Below are 27,947 nucleotides of genomic sequence, written 5' to 3'. Positions count from 1 at the left end.
AAGGTCCATTGCAGTTTAATTTTTTCCCCACAACTTGCAGATATTGAGCTTCATTTGTCATCATGCTGCCCATTCACCTAGCGTGGTTAGGTCTCAACTTCCTAACAATCTTCTCTGACTTATTTAAATAACTGTTACAAGAAAATTTTGCTCTCTCACTACTCACTCCCCTTTGCAGATCATTAATAAAACGTATTAAACACTGGACTTATTACAGAACCTTGTGACACCCTGATGTTAATTTTCATCCTGGCTAAAGATTAACTATTTAATTCCACTCTGACTTATGACAGTACTGTAGCTTATTTCTCATTATTATTATTTTCCTTGGCTGTCTCTTGAGTGGGACTTTATCAAAGGTCTTTTGAAAGTCTAAATAGTTACATCAACCGCTTCTCCTTTATCCACGACTGTATTGAAACAGTCAGAGAATTCTAACAGATTAGAGAGACAGTTTTTCTTTACAGACACTGTGATAGTTAGACTATTCTATCATGACTAAGGCTGCGAGTTTGTCACGGAGGTCACAGATTCTGTGACTTTCCATGACCTCTGTGACTTCTGCAGCGGCTGGTGCGCCTGGCCCGGGAGCTGCCCGTGTAACTCAGGCAGCCCTTGGGCCAGTCGCACTGGCTGCTACTGGGGCAGTCTCGAGCCACCACGCTCCCCTCTCCCAGCAGCAGCATTAGTTTGGGTGTGGGAGGGGGCAGGGGAATGGGAGGTGGTGAGGGCTCTGGACAGCACTTACTTTGGGGGGCTCCCCGGAAGCAGCAACATCCCTCAGCTCCTAGGCGGAGGCGTAGCCAGGCAGCTCTGCGCGCTGCCTCTGCCTGCAGGCACTGCCCCTGCAGCTCTCATTGGCCGCGGTTCCCGGCCAATGGGAGCTGTGGAGCCAGTGCTTGGGGCGAAGACAGCACGTAGAGGTGCCTGGCCACGCCTCTGCCTAGGAGCTGAGGGAGGGGGATGTTGCCGCTTCCGGGGAGATGTGGAGCCAGGTAGGGAGCCTGCCAGACCTGTCAACTATCCCCATCCCCCCCCAGCACCAGCGGAGGTCCCGGGCTGTGCATTGCCGCCCCGCTCCCCCCAAGCACCCGTGGCACCCCCGGGCCACTCCCTAAGATTTAGTCCGGGGTATATAGTGCAAGTCATGGACAGATCACGGGCTGTGAATTTTTGTTTACTGCCCGTGGCCTGTCCATGATGTTTACTAAAAATACCCGTGACTAAAACATAGCCTTAATCATAACCAATAAAATATTATACTATTCTATTTTTAATTAGTGTTTCAATCAATTTGCAAAGTACAGATATAACACGTACTAGTCTGCAATTCCCCAGGCTGCTCTCAGACATTTTTCTTAAATATAGGTACAACGTATTTGCCACCCTCCAATCCTCTAGGACTGTAGCTGTTTTTAATGAGAGATTACATATTTTTGCTAGGTGGCCTAGTGATTTATTTTAAATCATCAGTTTGTCCCAGCATCTTTTCTTCTGACACTTCTGTCTCTGATAGTACCTCACCTTTATTGCCAGAAAAGAGCAGGTTTGAAGCAAATCTCTCTAATATGCACTGCAGAGAAGACTGATGCAAAGAAATCATTTAGCTTCTCAGCAATATCCTCATACTGTTTGGCACTTCTAATACGCCTCTCACATTTCCATGATGTACTTTATGCTCATGTTTAATGATTTCACTAGGGTCAGATTTTCAAATGTGGAAGGATTTGGTTGGCTCAAATAGCCTCTCTAATGTACCATTTAGCCATAATAGTTTATCCCTTGGCTTCTTCATTTCCTTTTTGTTCATCAGTACACATGCCTTTTGAGATGTATTGTTTTTGTAAGTAGCATCTATGCCACCTCTAAAGTTAAAAGTAAAGGAAGTAAAAAACAGTCTTTTTGATTAGCCTTCTCATTTTATTGAAGTCTCCCTTCTTAAAATTTAGTGTCATTTTTTGATACCCTTTCTCCCCCGAGGATGCTGAAGCTACCTAATTATAATGTGGTCACTATCACTTAGTGGCTCAAGCTACTACTCCTTCTTGAATTAACTCATTTGTGTTATTGAGAATTAAGTAGAGAATAGCGTCTTCAAGAACTATCTATTCCAAGAAGCAGTCAATCATTTCAAGTGTCAAGAATTGTCTCTCAAAATTTTGTCCTGCTGTGCTATTTTACTGCTTATATGTGGATGTTTGAAGTCCCCCATCATCATCATTATCCTGCTAATTTTATCAAAGAGACAGCAAAATCTATGCAGATGTCAAATCAACATAATATTTCAGAAAGCCATGAGAAATAAAGGAAATGCATTATGGCATATTCCCCATTGTACTTTTCCTTCAAGGTTTTGGCAGAGATACCATAAGTCTTTTACCATAACTTCTACAGAAGAAAAAACAAGCCTAGCACAGACATCCAGCTAGCAAAGATTGGGCACGACATGCTCCTCACCTCAACAAGTTTCTGGGTGCCAGCAGTAGCGATGCTCTGCGATAATCCTGATTGAGTCAAGACATCCAGCAGAAACCACTGAGATTCTAAGCCCCAGGTTATACAGAGGTCAGACTAAATGATCTAATGGCCCCTTTTGGCCTTAAAATCTATGAATGCAATATCCAGTGTCCACAAAGGTCAAGAACAAGAATTCTATCCACGGATTTCCAGCTCACGTACCTGTGACATCCCATTTGTGACAGCAGGTCTCAACACAGATTTGTTTTGCCGGTTAATACATGGACAGTTAGCTTTAATTCCCCATTTGCCTCTGGCTGCATGTACCATGTCTCCTATATTGTAAAGAGCTAGGAAGAAAGTTACAAGTTTTAGTACATATGTCCATAAAAACTATAAAGTGAGGCCTTGACTGAACTTCAGGACCAGTTTTTCCCCTAGTCACAACAAGAATCCTAAATTTTAAGGCTTCATGATCAAGATACACGTGTTAATCTGATAGTGCTGCATAACTATGTGCACATACGACTGCCTTTCAGAATCCAGTCAGAGACATCATTATAACACTGAATACTTATATTTTCCTTCAGAGGACAAGAGCACTAGTACAGTCCTCACAAATTAAACTGCATTTGGTTCATATCTTTTGAAAAGACTTCTGAAAATTAAAACAAGAGTCATGTGCTTCGTATCTGCAAATCTTAGGAGCAGCATATTGGAAATGTTTTATCACCTTGTATTAGCAACTCATTCTTATCTGCACTATTTTTATTTTTCTCCCTACCTTCCTCCAAGAGAATGTCTCCCCCCCCCCAATATTACCGCCTCCCTGATCCCTCCCAAATAAGGAGACAACTAGAAAACAAAACTATCACACCGCCTCCTCTCCTGCCTCCCAAAATAGGGAAGAAGATATCTGGAAACCAGAAGGAAGCTGTTCAAGTATTACCTGTTCCAGGGATGATCTGTGTTGGCATAAGATTCTCTGGTTCATGGGACTGCCCCTTTGCACACTTCAACCATGAGAAAACCTCTTCATCACCAATCTCCTCTGTCTCTGAAACGGACAGAACCAGATCATTTACTACCCTACAAAAATCACTGAAGCTTTACAGTGCAGCAAGCTGTTTCTGTATGTATTTCTTCACTGCAACAGTTAGCTCAAGTTAGGCCTGATTTATACTTAAAATTTAGATAGACATAACTACATTGCTCAGGGGGTGCATTTGGCATGGTTATGCTAACCTAACCTATGGTGTAGGCGCACCTAGGTTGACAAAAGAATGCTTCCATCAACCTAGCTACCACAGTGATAGAAAAACTCCTTCCGTAACTGTAGAAAGCATCTGCACTACAGCACTACAAGAGCATTGCCACAGCGCTGTAGCTGTGCTGCTGTAACACAAGACTTGAATATACTTGTTACTCCACTCCAGCTAGCCTAGCTTGCATATCCTGATTGAGCAACCACACTACAAAACACTCAAGTTGCAGAGAGTGATTTGATTAGCAGCTGATGAGCTGTTGTAACTCAAACTGCTGAATCCCCACAGCATTATTAGCTGTAATTTGCTTCCTCTGCACTACAGGAACCAGCTGGTTTGAGTTCAAAGCACTATTTAAGCTAGGTATTTCTGCATGTGGACAGCAGTCTGGTTAGTGGCAAAGCTAAGTTATCCCTTGAGCTAACAATGCAGTGAAGACAAACTCTATGTGACTATTTGTTGCTTTAGTTTAATCTCAGGGCTGCAAAGAACAATGGATTAACCACCTCCCAGTTTTGGTGAGCACAAAGTTTTGTGAAATGGTAACCCAGGGATCTGCAGTAAAAGTCAATCAGTACAGAACCCACATCAACTTCCTGGCTCCCACTTTGCCGACTCCAATTCATACAAAAACAAAGCTGCTAAATCATGTTGCTCTGAGCACAGCACCCCCCTTTAGATAGATTCCAGCTTCTTATTCTAATCTTTAAAGCTCTTCATATTCTATCCCTTGCTGCTTAATTTGTCACACTCCCATTCCTCCAGTCAAAGATTGCCAGCCTTGCCCATCCATTTGTCTACTTCTTCCCTGCTGTGCCTTACACATAGAATACCTTCTTTGAACTAATTTACAAAGCAGCTACCCTTCCATCTTCAAATCTCTCAAAATCTACTTCTGCCATGATACCTACCAGATGCCAGCCAACTAACGATGACTGGGTTGAAAGGCAGTCTGAGAGACAAGAAGTTTATTTTAAAAGCCTCATTTTGAACCATCAAGTTGTGCCTACCATATCAGCCTCTTTAACCGCAGGAATTTATAGTTACCCCACTCCTCTATCTCCCATTTCATACTCCACTCATGTCATCGCATCTTAAATTTAATTGCAAGATCTTTCGGACAGGGATAACATGTTTAGTCTGTTTGTATAGCACCTACCACAATAGAGACCTGTTCCCAACTGAAGCCTTTAGACACTACTCCAATACAAATGATTTATAAATAAATTATATATATATAATTATACACACACACACACACACACACACACACCAAATTTTAATTATTTATGCTTTTTTATTAAGTGTGAGAAGAATGCTTATTCAATGAAGGTTACACTAAGCAAATCATACCTTGGAGCAGCCACGCACAAAATCTGATTGTCTGCACCTGGTGAGCACTGAAATATTTTACTCTCTTCACACAGAGAATGGGCACTTCTTACATGCCCAGGAATAAAATAGGATGTCACCATCCTTTGACTTCAGGGGGGAAAGAAAAAAAAACCTCCGCCACAATGCAAAACTAATTATTAGAAACAGAAATTGCTATACTGGAATGGATCAGTGGTCCATCTAGTCCAATATCCTCTCTCCAAAGATGGTCAGTTCAGATTCTTCAGGAAAAGGTGCAAAAAACCCTGTAGAAGACAGCTATGGAATAATCTGCCCATAGGTAGTTTCTTGCTAACCCCCTCACTGTTACAGGTTTATTTATATTCTAAAGCTTCAGGGTTTATATTGCTTCCAAAAAACTCTTGATTTTTATTTATTTTAATCTGCTAAACCAGGGGTGGGAAAACTTTTTGGCCCGACGGCCACATCTGGGTTGGGAAATTGTATGCAGGGCCATGAATGTAGGACTGGGGCAGGGGGTTGGGGTGTGGGAGGGAGTGTGGAGTGTGAGAGGGGGTGCGGTATGCAGGAAGGGGTTCAGGGCAGGGGGTTGGAGTGCAGGAGGGGTGCAGCAGGGGGCTCAAGGCAAGGGGTTGGGGGCTCAGGGCAGGGGGCTTGGGGGCAGGAGGAGTTCGGGGTGCAGGCTCCGGCCCAGCCCCACTTACCTCGAGCAGCTCCGGGGTGGCAGTGGTGCGCAGCGGGGCTAAGGCAGGCTCTCTGCCTGCCCTGGCCCCGCACCACTCCCGTAAGCGGCAAGCATGTCTGGCAGTGGCTCCTGGGGGTGGGGTGGGGCAAGCAGCTCTGTCATGCGTTTCCCTCACCTGTGGGTACCGCCCCTGAAGCTCCCACTGGCCACGGTTCCCCGTTCCCAGCCAATGGGAGCTGTGGGGGGCGATGTCTGCAGGCGAGGGCAGCGCACTGAGCCCTTTGCACCCCTGCCCCCGTGGGCCGCAGGGATGTGGTGCTGCCCACTTCTGGGAGCAGCGCAGGGCCAGGGCAGGCAGGGATCCTGCCTTAGGCCCGCTTGCCGGGGGCTGGCAATCCCGCGGGCCAGATTGAAAGCCCTGACAGGCTGCATCCGGCCTACGGGCCGTAGTTTGCCCTCCCCTATGCTAAACCTCTTTGCCTCGTGGACTTGTGGCAATCAGTTTCACAGGCTAATTTTGTGTTATATAAAAAAAAATATTTCCTTGTATCCATTTTAAACTTGCTGCCTTTAAATTTCAATGCCCCCTTGTTTTAGAGAAGAGCCAGTAGGCCCTCCATTCCTCTGACCATCTTATTTCCTATGAGGAGACAGGAAGAAGTTGGCTTGTTCAGCCTAACAAAAAGAGAGTGAGAAGGAATACAATTGTTCTCTATAAATATATTGGGGGTGGGAAGGGGATAAACACCAGGGAGGGTGAAGAGTTATTTAAGCTCAAGAACAATGTTGGCACAAGAACAAAGGAGTATAAACTGTCCATGAAAAAATTCAGCCTGGAAATTAAAAGGAGGTTTTTAACCATCAGAAGAGTGAGGTTCTGGAACAACCTCCCAATAGAAGTTGAGGAGGGAGGGAACAACTTACTTAGTTTTAAGAGAGAGCTGGACAAATTTGTGAGTGGGATTGTATGATGGGGTTCCTTGTGATGGGGGCGGGGGCGGGGGGGGGGGGGGGGAGAGCAGAGCTTAGAAGTCTTTGAGGTCCCTTCCCTCTTATGTCCCTAAATCTCATGCGGCAGCCAGTCACCTGCAGGGGTCAGGAAAGGTTCCCTCTCACCCCCCACCCCACCCCCACACACACACAATGTATCCTGTTGGGTTTTTTTGTCTCCTTCCTCTGAAGCACCAGAGATGGCCTCAGCTGGAGATGGGACTTTTGACGTGGCACCAAACATTCTCACAGTCACATGTTCAGGATCTAATTGTTTGCCATATGTGGGGTCATGAAGGCATTTTCCCCTTGGTAATGATTGGTAGTGACCTTGGGAGGTTTTCACCTTCCTCTGCAGCATGTGGGTCACTTGACAGGATTATCTGAGTATAACTCAATTAATTTCCTAACTCTGCAGGGGCCTCAGGCACTGTGTAGCTTGGATCCTCCTACTCTCTGTTTTTGGCACATAATGGTTTAGTCTCCTGTAGGCGAAGATATTTTGGTTGTTAGGTTTAGTGTGCAGGTCCTGGGTGGGGTTGGTGGCCTGTGATATACGAAGATCAAATTAGATGATCTGTGCTGTTACGACTGCCGGCAGAGGCACTTTCGCCAGCTCATAGCAGTAGCGGATGCAGGCAGTGATCCAGGATGAAATCCTCTGAGCAGACACTGGGCAGCCTTTCATCCTGTCTGCCACTGCAACGAACAGCTGCGCTGACTTGCGAAACAGCTTTGTCCTGTCAATGTAGATGGCCAGCACCCTCCTGACGTCCAGGGCATGTAACCTGCGTTCCTATTCTGATTTATGAGGCTTCGGGAAGAAGACAGGTAAGTATATGTCCTGGCCGGTATGAAACTGGGAAACTACCTTGGGCAGGAATGCTGGGTGCAGCTGCAACTGCACCTTATCCTTGTAGAATACCATACAGGGTGGTTCTGAAGTAAGTGCCCTGATCTCAGACACCCTGTGTGCAGACGTTATCGCAACCAGGAACGAAACCTTCCAGGAGAGAAGAGGAGGAGAGCAGGAAGCCAGAGGCTCAAAGGGGGGCCCCCACGAGCTGCGACAGCATGAGATTCAAGTCCCCCTAGCACCCTGTGGTCCGAGGTGACCCACAACCAGATTGAATGGTAGGGACGAAGACGCTGAGGAAAGAACAAGGCGGATCTGGGGAGCTGACTGGAACGCACCTTCAAAATGAGCGCACCTTCAAAATGAGCGCTTCTGGCCCCAAGATGCTTTGCTGGGCTGGGGTGCACGGGGGAGTGGGAGGAGGAAGGGTGGCGATGACTAAAGCTCGTGTCTCTATCCCTTCTCCTTGCAGACCCCTGTCCAGGCTGCCAAGGCCTTGGCAGCGGCCGGAACTGCTTCCTCACTGATAGTGGCGTATGCAGACCCAGGGAGCGAAGGGTGGCCAGAGTGTCCTTTAGGCCATGCAGCCTTGCATCACTCTGCTCCACAAAGAGACCATTCTCATCAAATGGAAGATCTTGAATTGAGGCCGGCATTTCCTGCGACAGGCCAGCAGTCTGAAGCCAGGAGCTGCACCTCATGATCACTGCTAATGCAACCACCCTAGCAAGCAGGTCGGACACATCCCACGCCATTTGGAGGGAGCATTTTGCTGCTGCAGTACCCTCCTCCACTAGGGTACCAAACTCCTGGGCCAAGTCCTGGGGTAGGGACTCCTTGAACTTATGGGAGTCCCAAGTTGCATCTGCCCAAAAGAGCCTTGTCGTTCGCCACCCAGAACTGAAGGCTGGCAGTGGAATAAATCTTCCTCCCAAAAAGGTCCAGTCTCTTGGCCTCTTTATTTTTGGGGGTCGAACTAGGGTGCCCGTTTGTCCTTCTCTTTGGCCGCAGAGAGGACCAGTGAGCCTGGAGTTTACAAGTACTCGAACCCTTTGGCTGGGAGGTGGGAGGCATGGACGATGGGGTTTGCCAGAGGGCCTTTAAGACCCCCATCATGCATCATGGGCAGGAGTAGATGCCGAGAGCGCCTGTTCAGCCATCTCCTCCACCTCCAGGCCCATCACTTCTCAGCCACCCATCGCAGCAGGGCCTGGTGCTCTTTGAGGCTGGCACTAGAGGGCCCCACCACCACCTCGTCCGAGGATGAGGATGAGGACTGGACCACTGGGCAAGGCCCCGGGGCACCATCCTCCACGGGGAAGGGGGTTTTGGGGTGGGCACTCGCTCCTCTACCCTGACCTTCAAGTACACTTCGCGCACCGAGCCCCATGTTGCCGGTGCCATCAGCTGTTGCTCTGATGCGGCAGCCAACGAATGGTGCAAAGGGGTCATCGGCATCACTTCCTCTCCACCCCCTCAGCTGTAAGGGGAATGAGGCAGGAGTCTGCCACAAAGTGTTTGTAGTGGCTCTTCAGGGGTTAAATGTGTCCACCATGGGGTCCTCAGACTCAACCACCTCCTCAGCCTGTAGTCCCATGTTATGGTCAACCCTGCGCAACAGTTCCTGGTATGCTCTATTATCAACGGGGGGGGTGGCCCAGTGGATGAAGACTCCGCCACCGCCTGATCCGGCGAGGACAATGACAAAGTCCTAGGCGGTACCAGGCCCTCCTGTTCCTCTGGACACGTTCTGCTTGGTGCCGTGCTGTTCAGCGCTGACAGTGACCTTGGTGCCAGTGGTGGAGCCAGGACCCAGACAGGGCTCTGCACCGTGGAAAGAAGCTGTCTCAGTGCCTTGAGGCGGGGGGATGGTGCCAAGGTGGTAAAGGGGTGCGTCCTTCTGAAATTACAGTCCCTGGAGTAAAGTGCCCTGGGCCTGGTGGTATGACCATGGGGTCCAGAAAAGCCATTGCGTAGGCCCCTGCCATGGCACCATCCCCACCTCCTGCCTGTAGCAGAGCCGCTCTGATCGGTGACGACTGCGCCTAGAATAGTAGGAATCCGCCTCCGAATCCAAAGATGAGGAACCTGAGCATGTAGACCACGGCGGTGCCAAGCAGAGAAGGCGAGTGGTGCCTCATCATTGCAGGCTTGCCTCTAAATGGCGCCGGGTCTGTCTTGGCTGGTGGGGGACTGCGGAGCCGTCATGGCAATCAAGCCCCTGGCCACCTCAAATGTGTCAGGGGTGGAAGGGAGCACACTCTAGCAGGAGAATCCAACAGCATTCGACTCGCCGGACCCCTTTGCAGGCCCGAAGTCAATAGTGCTGACTCCTGTGAGACGGGCGGCAGATGCCCCTGCACGGGACGCACACCAGTGGCACTGTTAGACCCAGCTGCGCTCACCGTGGGCGAGCACCCTCTGTCTTCTTGTGCCACTTATGCGGCACCGGTGAACAAGAGTGGTGCTGTGTTGCCTCCGCGGGCTTCGGGGCTGGGGAGTGATGGTGCTGAGGGTCTCTATGCCTAGAGTCCTTCCTTGGTGCCGTTTCTCTAACGGATGCCGGAGTGCTCCACACAGAGGTGCTCGGTGCAGAGTCCTGCTGGCCTGGAGCCAGCTGGGGATGGAGGGCTGCCTCCATAAGGAGTTGTTTGAGCCTGAAGTACCTTTCCTTCTTTGTTCTCGGGCGGAACCCTTTGGTGATCTTGCAGTGATTTGGTCTGATGTGCCTCCCCCAGACACTTAGGGCAGCAGTCGTGGCATGGCTGTGGCAGGTACCGCACAGCTTAAACCCTTGGGATCGAGGCATGCCCCCTACTTCTATTTAACTAACTACTAAGACTACTAAGGGGGGGGATAGCTCAGTGGTTTGAGCATTGGCCTGCTAAACCCAGGGTTGTGAGTTCAATCCTTGAGGGGGCCACTTAGGGATCTGGGGCAAAATCAGTACTCGGTCCTGCTAGTGAAGGCAGGGGGCTGGACTCGATGACCTTTCAAGGTCCCTTCCAGTTCTAGGAGATAGTGTTAGTCTTGGAGATATCCTAACTAATGAACTATTTACAGGATAATCAAAAGTCCGATCACTAGGGAACATACTGGCCAAGGCAAGAGAGACATGCAGCTCTTACGACTGTCAATGGCAGTAAGAAGGAACTGAAGAGGCGGTGGGTCGGCAAGGACCTATATACACCACCATAAAGGCTCGATTCCAGGGGTCTCCACACCCAACCCGACAGGTATCACTGGGGAAAAACCTTTCAACGACTGTGCACGCAGTGCATGCACACCTACTTGGAATCAACATGAACAAGCACTCGAAGAACAGGGAAGATAGGATGGCAGCAGGGGAGTACAGGGCAGAACAGAACAGAAAAGAAAAAACCTCCACTCTGCCAAACCCCTCCGACCTCTCACACCAGTACTCCCTAACTCACCCTTAAAAACCCCAGCTAGTTCTCAGGAGTTTTTTACCTGGAAACTAGCCAGTTAAAAGGGGTATGGACAAATCTGGTACTCACCGCTACGTGGACGGTTCTTCCTCAGCCGGTAACAGTCCAGACAGACTCCAAAACCACATTTGCGACAAACCCAATGAATATTGAAGAGGGTTGTCTCACATACATCGCACATCTCCCTCACACCACGGACAGCTCGCTTCCAGGCTACTTTCTCTACAAAGAAAAGGAGGAACATTGCAGGAATGAACGCTTGGATAATGGATTGTACAGCCCAGTGCGTAGCCCCATATGCTATCTTCAAGCACAGGACAGTCTTCACTAGAGTAGGTCTCAATGAAAAAGCTATTTGGGAGTACTGAAGGAGATCTGTGGGCAGCAAAAGCTTCAAATTCCATTTCTCCCAAGTAAATTTGGAAATATCTTAGAAGCGCCACAGATAGAACCATTCATTGAGACAAGACTTCCTGAGAGGGGAGTTTGGGAGAGAACAGTTTGACATCAGACAGACATCTGCAGTACTGATCTTGTGACACTTATTTCTACCATCGGAAAAGGGGAAAAAACGAAGCCTCCAAGAGCTGTAAGAAGCACAGGGGTATTTTGTGCAATTCAGAGAGTTTCAGCAAAAGATAAGAGAACTTACAGAAACTACTGTGAAACTAGAAAACCTCATATTAATTACTATCTGTAAATAAAGTGTTAAAGCCCTCTATAGATGACAAGCATAGGATTTTAGTAATTTAGTAATCATAGACCTACCAGCTTCCTGGGTTTTCAGATGCTGACAGATCTGTAGGAAAAATTCCCTCCAATTGGCTCCTTTTCCTCCTTTCCCCTATGGCCATCCTCTGCATACCCATGTAATGGGTTAAACCCCCTATATCACCACAGGAATGGGGCTTCTTCTTGCGCTGGCAGAGCTACATCACAGAATCATAGGATCTAGCATAGCTCAGTCTGTCAGCCAAGCCAGGCCCTGCTGGGTGGGAGAAGTGGCATGTCCCTTCCCCTGAAGATCCTGGTGCTCTTCTGGGATGGGGGCTGCACAATGGGGCCACCCCTTAAGATAGCAGGATGGGAGGATACAGGCCTTCACTTGGGGGGTGGGAGAGGGGAGGAGAGCCACGAGACAGCAACACATTTGTTTCAGGTTTCAGTGGGTGGTTTGTTTTTTGGGGTGGGGGTGGGGGGAAGGAGGGAACGGCACTGGCCAAGGGTGGGTGGGGTGAGGGTGTTCCAGGAACCTTATCCACTGACTGGGACCTCACTGGTTAGGCAACAATTTCTCTCATGGGACAAGAGGCAGCAGTATTTTCACTCTCTTCACTGTCGCTAGTGAAAGTGGAGGCAGGAAGATCCAGAGAAGGGTGGGGAGTTGATCGGAGAGAGTCAGCTAGGTATTAACAAAATGAGTACTTCAGTCTTTTGTTTATGTGGCTGGAAGTCAAGAGTTCTACCTGCTGCACATGTTGAAGGATAAAGTTGTCTATCAGCATGTGTAGCAGCTCCGATTTGCTGCCCTTCCCTTTCCGGTAGGGGAAAGGCAGCCAATTGGTGGAGATTTCTCTACAGACTAGAGGTGTCTATGAGGAAAAGCCATAGAATTAGCATGTCTGGGGGTGTGCGCGCATACGGAACCAGTGGATGGGTGACTAAAGAATGAACTGTATCTGGGGAGTACATACAATAGGCATATGAGGCGGGCATGGGTGTAAAACTGCTAATATGTATCAAAATTCATGAGCATTTATCTGAATTCATGTAAATATAAACTAAAACCTGTAGGATTACAGTTTGTAAATGTTGGTAGGTGTGTCAAATAACTTTGTTCCAATTTTGAAAAAAAAGGCAAACTATTTAAATCTAGGTAACATTTACAACATCCATGCTAAAAAATTATGTAATAAAGTTACAAAGTAAGAGAAAACCCACTGGTTCTAACTCTTAAACAGAGAATATATTTAATTACAAAAATACTGTTTCCCTTTTTCACAAACTCAATTTCTTGAAATTTTTTTCTTTAACAGGAAGGCTCTCTGTTTATAGTTTCTGCCAAAAGGTAAAGCTGATTTTGTAAGTGTGAAGAAAATTTTGAACCATTTGAGTTAAGGAAAGTTACACTTTCTTTCTTAGGTTTCAGAGTGGTAGCCATGTTAGTCTGTATCAGCAAAAGAACGAGGAGTACTTGTGGCACAAATTGTGACTAAAATTTATCTGGGCATAAACTTTTGTGGGCTAAAACCCACTTCATCGGATACATGCAGTGGGGAAAAAAAAGTATTATATATATATATATATATACACACACACACACACACACACACACACACACACACACACACACACACACAATGAAAAAACGGGTGTTGCCATACCAGCTATAACGAGACTAATCAATTAAGGTGGGCTATTATCAGCAGGAGGAAAAAAAAACTTTTGTAGTGATAATCAGGATGGCCCATTTCCAACAGTTGACAAGAAGGTGTGAGTAACAGTAGGGGAAAAAATTAGCATGGGGAAATAGTTTCACTTTGTGTAATGACTCATCCACTCTCAGTCTTTATTCAAGCCTAATTTAATGGTGTCCAGTTTGCAAATTAATTCTAATTCAGCAGTTTCTCATTGGAGTCTGTTTTTGACTTTTTTTTGTTGGAGTATTGTGACTTTTAGGTCTGTAATTGAGTGACCAGGGAGGTTGAAGTGTTCTCCGACTGGTTTTTGAATGTTATAATTCTTAACGTCTGATTTGTGTCCATTTATTCTTTTGCGTAGAGACTGTCTGGTTTGGCCAATGTACATGGCAGAGGGGCATTGCTGGCACATATCACATTGGTAGATGTGCAGGTGAACGAGCCTCTGATGGTGTGGCTGATGTGATTAGGTCCTATGATGGTGTCCCTTGAATAGATATGTGACCGAGTTGGCAACGGGCTTTGTTGCAATGATAGGTTCCTGGGTTAGTGTTTTTGTTGTGTGGTATGTGATTGCTGGTGAGTATTTGCTTCAGGTTGGGGGGCTGTCTGTAAGCGAGGATTGGCCTGTCTCCCAAGATCTGTGAGAGAGAGGGATCATCCTTCATTTTTATGGCTGACTTAGAACAACGCTTCCTCAGCTCGTCCCCTAATGCCCCTACTCTACTTGCGCTACACTGATGACATCTTCATCATCTGGACCCATAATCAGCTCAGCTTTTTCTTGGGGCATTAGAGGAGGCAAGATGGGGTGAGATGAGGGTTGTACTATGTTAGGATGGTGTAAAGGAGTGAATTTTGGTTGTACAGGCAGTCAGCAGTGGATTCAAGAAGTTCAACCATTAAGAAATCACAATAAATAGTATATGCATCCATGATCAGTGGCCCAAAGCCTTACTCGATCCCAAAATAGAGCTGCCTATGTGAACAGTAGATTACATTCACTTCCATTTTCTCAGGGTCTTGGGTCAGGCAGTTGATGAAGGAAAATAATTTTTGCATTTCCTTATTTAATATAGAATTAACAGTTTCTGGCAACGTATTTGTTCTTTCACACGACAAACTGCTCTGACGGAAGAGGGAACTCCCTGAAGATGGTCTCAGTTTCTCTCACACTCTAGAGGAAGAAACACAACCTCCTCTTTGGAAGGAAGGAAAGTAGAAGTGTTACAACGAGGATCAAAATTTATTCCTTCAGTCTAGGGCTGTCAATTAATTGCAGATAACTCACGCGATTAACTCAAAAAAATTAATCAGGATTAAAAAAAAATTAATCGCGATTAATCGGTTTTAATTGCACTGTTAAAACAATAGATTACCAATTGAAATTAAATATTTTTGATTATTTTCTACATTTTCATGTATATTGTATTCTGTGTTGTAATTGAAATCAAAGTGTATATTTATTACAAATTTGCACTGTAAAAATGATAAACAAAAGGAATTGAAAAATACTATTACTGTAGTGCAATCTCTGTCGTGAATGTGCAACTTAAAATGTAGGGGGTTTTTTGTTGTGGGTTTTTTTTTTTTTTTTTAAAAATACAATTTCACCCAAAAACAAAACAATGTAAAACTTCAGAGCCTACTAGTCCACTCAGTCCTATTTCGTTTTCAGCCAATCGCTAAGACAAACAAGTTTGTTTACATTTACAGGAGATAATGCTGCCTTTTTCTTACTTGCAATGTCACCAGAAAGTGAGAACAGGCATTTGCATGGCATTTTTGTAGCCGGCATTGCAAGGTATTTACATGCCAGATATGCTAAACATTCTTATGGACCTTCATGCTTCGGCCACCATTCCAGAAGACATGCTTCCATGCTGATTGCGCTTGTTAAAAAAAAATAATGCATTAATTAAATTCGTGACTGCACTCCTTGGGGGAGAATTGTATGCCTCCTGGTGTTTTACCTGTATTGTGCCATATATTTCATATTACAGCAGTCTCGGATGGTGACCCAGCACGTTTGGTTTTAAGAACACTTTCACTGCAGATTTCACAAAACGCAAACAAAGTACCAATGTGAAATTTCTAAAGATAGCTCAGCACTCGACCCGAGGTTTAAGAATCTGAAGTGCCTTCCAAAATCTGAAAGGGATGAAGTGTGGAGCATACTTTCAGAAGTCTTAAAAGAGCAATCCTCCGATGCGGAAATTACAGAACCTGAACCACCAAAAAAGAAAATGAACCTTCTGCTGGTGGCATCTGACTCAGATAACGAAAATGAACATGCATTGGTCCTCACTGCTTTGGACTGTTATCAAGCAGAACCTGTCACAGCAGAACGCATGTCCCCTGGAATGGTGGTTGAAGCATGAAGGGACATATGAATCTTTAGCACATCTGGCACGTAAATAGCTTGTGATGCCGGCTACAACAGTGCCATGAGAACGCCTGTTCTCACTTTCAAGTGACATTGTAAACAAGAAGCGGTCATTATCTCCTGCAAATGTAAACAAACTTGTTTGTCTGAGCGACTGGCTGAACAAGAAGTACGACTGAGTGGACTTGCAGGCTCTAAAATTTTACACAGTTTTATTTTTGAACGCAGCTTTTTGTACATAATTCTACAGTTGTAAGTTCAACTTTCATGATAAAGAGATTGCACTACAGTACTAATATTAGGTGAATTGAAAAATACTATTTGTTTTTTTACAGTGCAAATACTTGTAATCACAAATAAATATGAAGTGAGCACTGTACACATTGTATTCTGTTTTGTAATTGAAATCAATATATTTGAAAATGTAGAAAACATCCAAAAATATTTAAATAAATTGTATTCTTTTATTGTTTAATCGCGTTTAATTTTTTTTAAATCGCTTGATAGCCCTACTTCAGTCCCATTCCACTGTACTGTACAGACATTACAAAAAGGAGTAAAACCAACAGCTTACGGTGTGGCTCCACCATCATCATTGCCTCCTTCTCAGACATAACAAGTTGGCAGAACTGGTCCCCAACATTGGCCAGGATATATTTAGAGGTCTCCAGGTCAATACCCTCTGCAGGGGAAGATGACGGAATCCACAGGCTCATGGCATCAGGATCACTCTGCTGGGGATTTAAGAATCCTTCCACTCGTAGGATACCTTTCCGAGTAAATATCAGTCTGAAACAAAACAGTATAAGCTAGTCAACAAGGAGCACAATGGTTGCTATCTACCTTCTGCAGCCATCCACGTCACACCATGCACCCAGAAAGGAGAAGAAAGGTTTCCTCTACATCTATACTCTTCAACCAGTACAATTCATATATATATCCGGAAAGGCATAGCAGGTTATGTGAAGGCAATGGCAGTAGACAGCTAATAGGAAACGGATCCATCCCTTACAAGCAAATGGTGATAGGGAGCTCTACATAAGGAAAATGATTCAGGTTTGGGAAATAACAGTACTGAAAAGTGACAAGGGACCACGGTGATAAGAGTCATTTGGAGTTATCTGGTCTGGTAGGTGACAGTATCTAAAGTCCTGTGCACTGTTCTCCATTCTGACTCTTAGCACAAGTCATTTCCTAGATTCTGAAAAAATGCTACAGAGGAACGGGTGGGGGGGGGGAATAAATAAATAAATCTGGAATTGGGACTAGGATACAGAGCCTCTCTCTACTAACTCAAAGTCAGCCTACAATGTTGGGCCCAGATTTTTAAAGGTATTTAGGTGTTGCTGCACTCAGCGTTACAATGCCTAACTGATTTAGAAGCCTAAATCATTTTCTAACAGGATTTAGACATTATCAATAGGATTTCAGCTCCTAAATGCCTAAATCCCTTTAAAAAAATGAGACTTCAGCATTGCAACGCTGAGTGCAGCTATGCCTAAATACCGTTAAAGACGTGGTCCCCAGGGACAAAGTTGATGCAACTTGACAACAGTTTCAACGGCTGACATGTTAGAACTAATCTCAGCCTAGTTTATACTGGACATGCAAAATACCCACCATGCATGCCACCAGTCTCAGCAGAAACCAATGTCAGTTGTCAGAGGAAGAACTACTCTTCAGTCACAGAGGAAGCCCCCCAGATCAAAGTTGACGTACATCTGGTGGGGGCACCACAACATATCAAGGAAGCTTGCACTTCTGCTGTACTCTCTATTCTAAGAGGAGAACTTATTTCAAACTTCTCACCCCAGTACTAATTTAGCTTTAAAACCAATGAAGGGAGAGACAAAGCACCGCCTCTCCCGCAACCATCCCCCCGACAAAAAACAAAACAAAACAAAATAAAATGGTTACTAACTTTCTGTAACTGTTTTTCTTAGAGATAGAATCACAGAATCGTAGGACTGGAAAGAACATTGAGAGGTCTAGTCCAGTCCCCTGCACTCATGGCAAGAATAAGTACCATCTAGACTATCTCTGACAGATGTTTGTCTAACCTGCTCTTAATCTCTAATGATGGAGATTCACCAACTTCCCTAGGCACTTTTATTCCAGTGCTTAACCACCCTGATAGGAAGTTTTTCCTGATGTCCAACCTAAACCATCCTTGCTGCAATATAAGTCCGTTGCTTCTTTTCCTATCCTCAGACGTTGAAGAGAACAATTTTCCTCTCTCCTTCTTGTAACAACCTTTTATATACTTTTATGTATGTTATCATGTCCTCTCTGTCTTCTCTTCTCCAGACTAAACAAACCCATTTTTTTCAATCTTCCCTCATAGGTCATGTTTTCTTGACATTTAATAATTTTTGTTGCTCTTCTCTGGACTTTCTCTAATTTGTCCACATCTTTCCTGAAATGTGGCACCCAGAACTGGACACAATACTCCAATTGAGGCCTTATCAGCATGTAGTAGAGCAGAATTACTTGTCGTGCCCCAAGGGTCGGTCCTGGGGCCGGTTTTGTTCAATATCTTCATTAATGATCTGGAGGATGGCGTGGACTGCACCCTCAGCATGTTTGCAGATGACACTAAACAGAGGAGTGCTAGATATGCTAGAGGGTAGGGATAGGATACAGAGGGACCTAGACAAATTAAAGGATTGGGACAAAAGAAATCTGATAAGGTTCAACAAGAGTTCTGTACTTAGGATGGAAGAATCCCATGCACTGCTACAGACTAAGGACCGAATGGCTAGGCAGCAGTTCTGCAGAAAAGGACCTAGGGGTTACAGTGGACGAGAAGCTGGATATGAGTTAACCGTGTGCCCTTATTGCCAAGAAGGCTAACGGCATTTTGGGCTGTATAAGTAGGGGCATTGCCAGCGGATTGAGGGACTTGATCATTCCCCTCTATTCGGCAGTGGTGAGGCCTCATCTGGAGTACTGTGTCCAGTTTTGGGCCCCACACTACAAGAAGGATGTGGAAAAATTGGAAAGAGTCCAGCGGAGGGCAACAAAAATGATTAGGGGGCTGGAGCACAAGACTTATGATGAGAGGCTGAGGGAACTGGGATTGTTTAGTCTGCAGAAGAGAAGAATGAGGGGGAATTTGATAGCTGCTTTCAACTACCTGAAAGGGGGTTCCAAAGAGGATGGATCTAGACTGTTCTCACTGGTACCAGATGATAGAACAAGGAGTAATGGTCTCAAGTTGCAGTGGGGGAGGTTTAGGTTGGATACTAGGAAAAACTTTTTCACTAGGAGGGTGGTGAAGCACTGGAATGGGTTACCTAGGGAGGTGGTAGAATCTCCATCCTTAGAGGTTTTTTTTAAGGTCAGGCTTGAAAAAGCCCTGGCTGGGATGATTTAGTTGAGGATTGGTCCTGATTTGAGCAGGGGGTTGGACTAGATGATCTCCTGAGGTCCCTGCCAACCCTGATATTCTATGATTCTATGTAAACTGAAAGGTATAGCTGATTGTCACTGTACTTAGCACCCAGCAGTCCGATATTATGCAGGACCATGCTGGGCTGAAGTGGGACAGAGACAGTCCAAAAATAAAGGGCAGACAGGATCTGAAGCAGGAACTGGTATAGCCCCCTCAGGCGCACCTTCAAAAGGCCTGCTTGGGCCCACTGGGGCGTACTTATGTGACCCCTGCTGGGAGGTTGAGCAAAGCTGTTGATGCTGCTTGTAACCTCTCCCTTTCTTTTTATAGGATTCCTGTCTCAGAGGTGGAGCCGAGAAATGTGGTGGCTGTTGGGGCCTGACGTGCTTCTTGGAAGCCGATGGAGTGTGGAGGCCCAGGGACCTGAGAGTGGCCCTTGAGTCCTTCAGGCCATGAAGTCTCATGTCTGTCTGCTCTGAGAATAAAGAGGAAACTTGAAAGGGGAGATCCTGGATGGACTCTTGGACCTCGTGAGGAAGTTCTGAGGACTGGAGCCAAGAGCATTGCCTCATGGTGACAGCGGAGATCATTGTCCTGGCTGCTGCATCAGCTGCATCCAGAGCTGCCTGGAGAGATGACCCAGCCACATTCGTGCCCTCCTCCAAGAGGGTAGAGAATTTCTGCCTTGAGTCCTGCAGCAGAGTGTCTTTAAACTTGGCTAAGTCGTCCCACAGATTGTAGTCGTATCTCCAGATACGCAGCTGTAGGCTACCCATTGAATAAACTTTTCTCCCAAACAGGTCCAGTTTTATTGCATCCTTTTGTTTCGGGAGTAGTGCTCATCTGGCCCTGCCTGCCCCTCTCATTGGCTGCTGACAAAACCAGGGACCCCTGGTGGGGGGGTGGGAGTATAGGTACTTGTACCCACTTGCTGGCACATAATATTTCTTTTCTGTCCTCTTTGAGGTGGGGGGCAGAGAAGGAGTTTGCCACAGGGCCTTGACCAAACCCATTACAACCTCATTAATGAGCAAGGCCATTTTGGACAGCTGCAGCCAGAATGTCAATAAGGCTGTGTGATGATTCCTTAAGCTCCAGCCCCAGGTTAGCTGCTATCCGCTTCAGAAGGTCCTGATGAGCCCCGAGGAAGTGAGCTACTCAGCCTTAAGACAGCCTCATCCGGGGAGAAGGCAGCCACTTTCACCAGAGGAGGGACTCCTTCCTCAGCCTCAATGACATCCATGGGAACTACATCCTGAACATAGATACCAGGGTCGGGGTCAGGTGCCGAGCGGAAAGGAGCGATTGCCTGCCTCTTGGAAACCATAGAGTATAATCAATGGGAGGGAGGACCCAGTATCGGGGGGAAACACCCAAGGGTTACCATATGGCCACTGACCCGTTGGCTAGGTGCTAGCAGGGGGACTCGCGCCAAGGTCCGGTGGCGCATAGGCTGGATACCAGTGGTGGCCCTTAGGTTGAACGTAGGGCTCTCCTTCGGACTCAGAAGTCCTCCCTCGGTGACCACTGTGGAGTAGTACCTCTCTCTGCCTCCATTCAATGCCAGGGGTCCGAGGACTGGAGACGGTCGTGACAACAGTATCAGGGTCAGCTTACCCCTAGAAGGACCCAGGGCGCCCAGGAAGGAGCTCCAAGATCCATGCTCCTTCCTGCTCATGGACATTGGGGCCAGCAGCTATCCCATCAGAGTTGGGGGAATCAGGAGCAAAAGTAAGTCCCTGGCCGCTGCAAAGGCCCCAGGGATCAATGGAACCATCAGACTGCTGGTGCCACGGTGGCTTCCAGGTGTCAGCGGAGGGTCCCGTACTGGACTCTATATTGTGGGTGGAGTTAACAGTGCCACCATGGGACTGGGAATGGAGGAGTTGCCTGACGCAGGTCACACTCTGCTGCCTTCCCCATGCTTGTCCTTCTTCTGCACTGTCGGTTCTCTGCTTTTTGTGCTTCTTCCTTGGCACTGGAGATGAACAAGGCTGGGCAGAGCACAGTGCCAGAGAAGCACTTCACAGTGAGGCTGAAGTGCTTGGTGTCGAATCAAAGCAGCTTGGCTCTGAGGCCGGTCCGAGAGTGGTTCCATTAGAATAGCCTTCAGTCTTATTTCTCTATTTTTTTTTTTGTGTGTGGGGTCCAAAAGTCCTGACAAATATGGCATTTGTCCCTCACGTGAGATTCTCTCAAGCACTTCAAGCAGCTAGAGTGTGGGTTGCTCATGGGCATAGGTTTGCCGCAGGAGGCACACGGTTTGAAGCCCTGGGACCAGGGCATGCCCGGCCCCTGGGGTGAAAAGAATCCCTCAACAATAGGGATTATCTACTTACACTAACACTAACTACAATATCTATATGCACTAAAACTGTACTTAAACTAACAAACTATGAACCAGAGTCCAAAACCACTGAAAAGAAGTCTTGCCGAAGCAAGAGGAGTTATTCCAGCAACCATCACGGGCAGTAAAAAGGAACTGAGAGGGTGCATGTCTGGCAGCCCTTATTATACTGGCGCATGAGCATGCGGCACCAGAGGGCACTAGAGCCGGCCGACGGATACCACAGAAGGAAAAATCTCGGACAATGGTGTATGTGGAATGTATGTGAGCCAGTACTCAAAGATGATTTTCTAGTAGTATACTGTACATCGGAGTCACTGCTTTTTATTTCTCTAAAAATGAGCTGTTTATCTTTCTCCAAACCATGCAAGCACACAGTCAGGAGGGCCTGGTTAAGGAGATCGAGAGATGCCCAATTCCTTAATGGGTTGTAAGTGGTTGGTGTACCATGGAGAGAGACACAGCTACTCTTAAGGCCAGTTACATATTTTCTCCAACATTAGCTTTGAACTGGCAACATTCAATTAGGATTTTTAGCCTAGCTAACAACTAACTCTGTCCCAAACTCATTAAAGAAAGATGGAAAAGAATAGTTATTTCAGTACAGGACCTTACTATCCAGCAGTGAAATTTTACTGAGATTTGGAAGCAAATTCAGTCTCCTGGGACCTGGCATGAAGCCATCCAGTTAGTGTCATATAGCTGTAGCTTTTGAGTTAGCTGAAGGGGGATAACAGCAATGGCAGCTGTTTTCCTTGCAGGACAATGATAGAACTCTAGCCAGGTGACAGTTTTTCCGAATGGTCAAAACCTTCATTAGGATACCCAGGCAAGTTAAAAAAGTCCAAGAACAAAATACTTAGCACGTCACAAGTTTGAAGTGCTGCAAAAACATTACATATGAAGCAGAGAGATTCAGCACCTCCGAAAATGGAAGAAGCGACAGGCCACAGTTGAGTCATCCTGCTCCTGCTCCTTAAACTTGCGGTACCGCTCCAGACGACACTCCCGACACTTGTGCAGATGAGGGGCTACATTGATGCAAGATCCATCCTGCAGGAAAGGCTCTCCTGACTGCTTCAGCTTCCTCACCTTACTCATGTCTTTCAGCACAGACTGGCCAACTGTATGAAAGGGGAAAAATGAGACCCCATCAGTCAAACTACAACAGCAATGAACAACTCCAAGAAGCATATTTTCCAAGATCCTCTCAGAAAAATGCATTCCTTCCAGAGTAATGAACCCAGGGTTACCCCTTGCACAGCAGACTGCTCCCCCTAGTTTTGATAGAAACTTTTGCCTACAATAGGCTCCCCAAACATGCCACACCACTTCAGTGATGGGTATTTTAGAAATAAATAATGCAGAATGTGAAAAACAATTTGGCTGAATAATGTTGTATACACTCAAAATGCTGAAAAACTAGCAAAATGCATCTCCAAGCAATTCCAACCCTTTACTCTTCTCACCTCCAACATGGTATAGAGTCCACCAAATTGGCAAGACCAAGGATGTATACAATCCAGTCCTCTGCCTCAGAGCACTGGATAGTACCATATGCTTCAAATGAAAGTGTAAAACTGCCTTAATAGACAGTTGTGAAATAACATGCCAATGGGAAAGTCTGTTAATGGTTATCTTTAATTCTGAAGCATACCCCTGTTAACTGTGCCCTGAACTTTCTTAGCTTTTTCCCTAGTGAACGTACCTGCAGATAGTCTTACATCAAACATCACATCTTTTAAAAACTCCAAGCTTTTTTCCCTACTAATATTTTGTGTCTGTGCTAGTAATGCAGGGTTTATACCAGGGTGAAAAATCACAAGGTTTGCCATACAGAAAATGTGCAGTGCAAAAAACAGTATCCCATCCCTTCATGTTCTCACGTATTCCTGCCCTGCCCTGAACGCTTCACCTTTCAGGGGGGCTGTGCGAGGCCGGCCCTTTGGGGCCTGCTTCCCTTTCCCTTTTCCCAGCAGCAGTTCAGCATTCCGCTCTCCACTGGGGCCGAGCTTGCCAATCAGATGCTCTGGGATTCCCTTTAGACAAGCCTTGGCCTGCAGCTGCTCCTCAGAATCACTCAAGTCTGACAGGTCACTGTTGGTACTAGAATCTGAGTCCTGTCTGGATGTCATGCTCCGCTCGTCTAAAGAGAACCTTTTCACAGCTTCAAAGGGGGCTTTGTTCTCCTGTGCAAACTCTGCCTGTGAAGAGAAAAAGCCAGGCGGGTGCCTGCCAAACACATTAGAAAAAGTTTTCAGGAGAGGATTGTCTTGCTGCCCAGGCCCAACAGATGGCTTTTCTTCTGTTGGGCTGGAGGAGAGCGTGGGCATCTCAATAGGCTGTGTCAGGCTGCCAGTGGGTGAGCTGGAACGGCCATTCCCCACAGTGGATGGGCTCTGAACACCAGCAACAGCAGCTGAACTAGGAGCATTAGAAACCATCTTGGAGGAATCTGTTGTTATGAACAAGGTTTTCTTCTTAGCTAGAGAAGAAGAGTCTGTTGAGGTGTGTGATTCTGGCCAGCTAGAAGCAGCCTTTAGACCCATAGCTGAAGGGGGTATAGATACGGTCTGAGATGAAGATGCAAAGCTGCTGAAAGGACTGAGTTCTGCTTTCTCAGCAAATGCCAGGAAAGGATTGGAGGGCTCCTCTCGGGACAGTTTTGGGGGCTGTAAAAATAGGTTCTCATGATTATCTGCAGGTCGAGTATTCAAGAGGCTTCGTGAAAAGGCTGGAGTGAGGGTGGGCATAGACTCCAAGGGCAGCTTCCGGTCCACAGAACTGCCAGATGGGGCTGCAGGTTTAGTGTCTGCTGCAAGAAGAGATTTACTTTTACAGATCCCAGAGCCCAGACTGTCCGCACTCTGCTTGAATGAGTCCCGACTAGAGGGCTCTTCAGCCAAACTCTCTGAGATGACCGTGAAATAGTTACTGGAGGGCAGATTCTGGGACATGCACTGAAAAAATAAGTTCTTTGACAGATCAGAGTCTTTCTGAGTCTCTTGCCCAGTGCTACAACCAAATGGAAATCCAACAGGCTTGTTTGCTGGAGACAATACTCCATTTGATTGGCTTCTTCCATCCCCAAATGCCAAAGGCTGGGATGCAGTTGGGAGAGATGCTCCAAATCCAGAAGAGGTCAGAAGTGAATTTCGGGAATTCTGAAACAAAATTGAAGAGAGTTAACTAACAAAATGATTTCCTCTAAAAAGATGATTGAGTAGCTAAACCAGCAGAACTTTGCCCATTGCTACTAATTACACAATCACATCCTTCACATGCTTCTCACATACCTGCCATGGGAGATCACAGCAGAAATCATTACTTGCACCAATGCAGCTTTCTCTAAACTTAAAATTTTGGAATGTCTACCAAAGTAATACAGAAAAGGAATTTCCTTCCGCCATCCCCACAGCTGTAACTATCCAGCTCATGGCAGTTACAAATTAAGGGTGGAAAGGCCAATCAAGTTTTATTAATGCCTTGTCACACTATGGAACACAGAACTAATATATGAATGGTCTACCTAATCTGGAATCTTATCTCCAAGAACAGCCAATGCTAGATATTTCAGAGGAAAACCTGAAATCACCATAATGAACCTAGCTGAGAAATATCTCCTCGTGGTACAATATTGCACCTAGCCTTCAGATCGTCATCCATTTATGTGTTTCAATATAAGAATGTATAGCCTCTGTAATTCTATCCTAGCTAATGTAACTAGAGTGTCTGTGTCTTAAGAATCACTTTTTACCCAATATCTTGCAATAGTAATGGTCTTAGACTATGCATTATGGAACAGGTATTTGTCATCAGTTTAAACTCATCTTTAATGTTCACTAATTTTTTTTTTATGTATTATGGGAAAGCAAGTACTCAATTGGCCTTTGCTATGCTTTTTTTAAGTCGTCTTATTCTTTTTTCAGAGTTACATAACCTTTTAATTGTCTTCCATTGTCTGGGAAACAGCATCTTTCTAACAAGAACCACGCTTAAAAAACAGCATGCTTATCCCCGCCTCATATTAGATAATTCAATTAATCTCCAACCCAATGGAGGATCATTCCTTATAACAACACTTTGACCAATTTATTTTTTATTTTTTAAGTCCCAAGCACTGAGGTTTCCACCACTTTCCTAGGGAGGCTATTCCACAGCCTGATTCCTCCCATTGTTAGGGAGCTTTTCCTGACCATTAGCCTAGATCAGGAGTGGGCAAACTTTTTGGGCTGAGGGCCACATCTGGGTGGGGAAATTGTATGCAGTGTCGGGGCTGAGGGCCACATCTGGGTGGGGTCGGGACGGAGTGCAGGGTGTGGGAGGGGGTGCGGTGGGCAGGAAGGGGCTTAGGGCAAGGGATTGGGGCAGAGGAGGGGTGTGGGGTGTATGGGGGGCTCAGGGAAGGGGATTGGGGTGCAGGAGAGGGCTCAGGGCAGGGCGGCAGGAGGGGTGCGAACTGCGGGAGGGGGCTCAGGGTGCAGGAGGGGTGCGAGATGCAGGCAGGGGTCTTGGGGGCAGGGAGTTGGTGGGCGGGGTTCAGAAGGGGTTTGGGCTCTGGCCTGGCGCCGCTTACCTAAAGCGGCTCCAGGGTGGCAGCGGCAGGCACCGGAGCCAGGGCAGGCTCCCTGAATGCCTACCCTGACCCCATGCCGTGCCACTCCAGGAAGCGCTGCGGCCCCTGGGGGAGGAGGAGACGGAGGGCTCCGCATGCGCTGCCCTTGCCACGCCTCCAGGTACCTCCCCCGAAACTCCCATTGGCTGCGGTTCCCCGCTCCCAGCCAATGGGAACTGTGGGGGGCGGTGCCTGAGGCAAGGGTAACACACAGCACCCTCTGCCCCCCTCCCCGCAGGGACATGGTGCCCGCGGGCCGTAGTTTGCCCACCCCTGGCCTAGATTCTCTCTTTTTCACCTTATTACTCCTACTTATAGCCCCACTTTCACATTCTTTACCTTTCACATAACACAGGAGTCAGGGATCACCCAATGAAATTAACAGGCAGCAGGTTTAAAATAAACATAAGGAAGTATGTGTCACAATGCACAGTCAACCTGTGGAACTCATTGCCAGGAGAGGTTGTGAAGACCAAAAGTTAAAAAAATTCATAAGTTCATGGAGGATAGGTCCATCGATGACCATTGGCCAAGATGGTCAGGGATGCAACCCCATGTTCTGGGTGTCCTTAAGCCTCTGACTGCCAGAAGCTGGGACTGGAGGACAGGGGAGGGATCACTCAAACTACCTGTTCTGTTCATTGCTTCTGAAGCATTTGGCACTGGCCACTGTTGGAAGACAGGATACTGGGCTAGATGGGCCATTGGTCTGACCCAGCAGGGCCATTCTTATGTACCACATTTGTTTTTTATACCCTTCATATATTTATAGGCTTCTATAACTATCAGGTTCTTCTACTTCACGCATCATTGTGGTATCCAAGTTCCTTTGTTCCATCACTCAATCAAGCTATACATATTTAGATCAAGATTTTCTTATGAGTCAGTCCCTGCATCCTCATGATCATTTTTGTTTTCTTCTCTGAACTCCCCATTTGACAATCTTGCCATAAACAATGTACCCAGAACTGCATGCAGTGTTCTAGGTGCAGGTACCCCAGAGCCATATAAAGTGGAACAGTTGCCTCTCTGCTTCATAACACCTCTGCATACGCAGCCTAATAGCCCATAAGCTTTTTTTTATAGCCCCATCACACTACAAACCTATGTTTAATTTGCTGACCATGATCAACCTTCACACTCTTTCTACATTACTGCCTCCCAGAAGGAACACTCCAAGTGTAGGATGCTTGAGATTATCTTTTCCTAGGTGTATTAGCTTCATTTCCCCAAACTGAATCTCTCTTATGTCATATTTCAACTCTCTTCATATCTGAGTGTAATTTCTGTCTCTGTGACCATTTATAGTTCCTCCTACTTTACTATCTCCAGCAATTTAATTTATTACAATATGAACTCAACACAAAGTAATCATATTTCTTTAATGGGCTCCTCTATTAGCCTGTTCTGAGAGTTAAAAATTTTATTTATCAATTCCTTTGCACCCTTATTTTATTAGTCTTTTCTAAAGAATGTTAATAGGCTACAGAGGAATGACTTGCCCTTACAGAATATGGGCTTGCTTGGGCCTTGCATTTTCTGCTTATATTTAGGCTTCGTAGAATTCAATTTTTATTTAATAATTGTAATGGCTAATATCAACTTATATTTAAGTTTTTTATTTTTATCTATTTAAATTTTCACAGTTGGGCAAAATTATGGTGGTGTTGGATAATGGGGGGGGTCAGACAACTATTTAATTACAGTAGATGTTGACATTCAAAAAG

The 27,947-nt window shown here is 46.2% G+C and overlaps 1 protein-coding gene across 2 annotated transcripts in view; it reads right to left on the bottom strand.

Annotated features, from left to right (window-relative positions):
- KDM3B (lysine demethylase 3B) overlaps window positions 1-27,947 on the bottom strand; it is a 106,972-nt gene that overhangs the window by 27,771 nt on the left and 51,254 nt on the right. For both annotated transcript variants that reach the window (XM_024215387.1, XM_024215388.1), the window contains exons 8-13: window positions 23,521-24,769; window positions 22,528-22,729; window positions 16,439-16,653; window positions 11,128-11,280; window positions 3,407-3,514; window positions 2,680-2,807 (exon numbers count right to left, since the gene is read on the bottom strand). In XM_024215387.1, coding sequence (XP_024071155.1) covers window positions 2,680-2,807; window positions 3,407-3,514; window positions 11,128-11,280; window positions 16,439-16,653; window positions 22,528-22,729; window positions 23,521-24,769 — 2,055 coding nt within the window. The remainder of the gene's footprint in view (window positions 1-2,679; window positions 2,808-3,406; window positions 3,515-11,127; window positions 11,281-16,438; window positions 16,654-22,527; window positions 22,730-23,520; window positions 24,770-27,947) is intronic.

The sequence above is a fragment of the Terrapene carolina genome, unplaced genomic scaffold (genome assembly GCF_002925995.2).
Source record: "Terrapene carolina triunguis isolate 2854851 unplaced genomic scaffold, T_m_triunguis-2.0 Scaffold629, whole genome shotgun sequence".
In the NCBI taxonomy this organism is placed as follows: Eukaryota; Metazoa; Chordata; order Testudines; family Emydidae; genus Terrapene; species Terrapene triunguis.
This window is presented reverse-complemented; position numbering and strand designations above follow the sequence as displayed.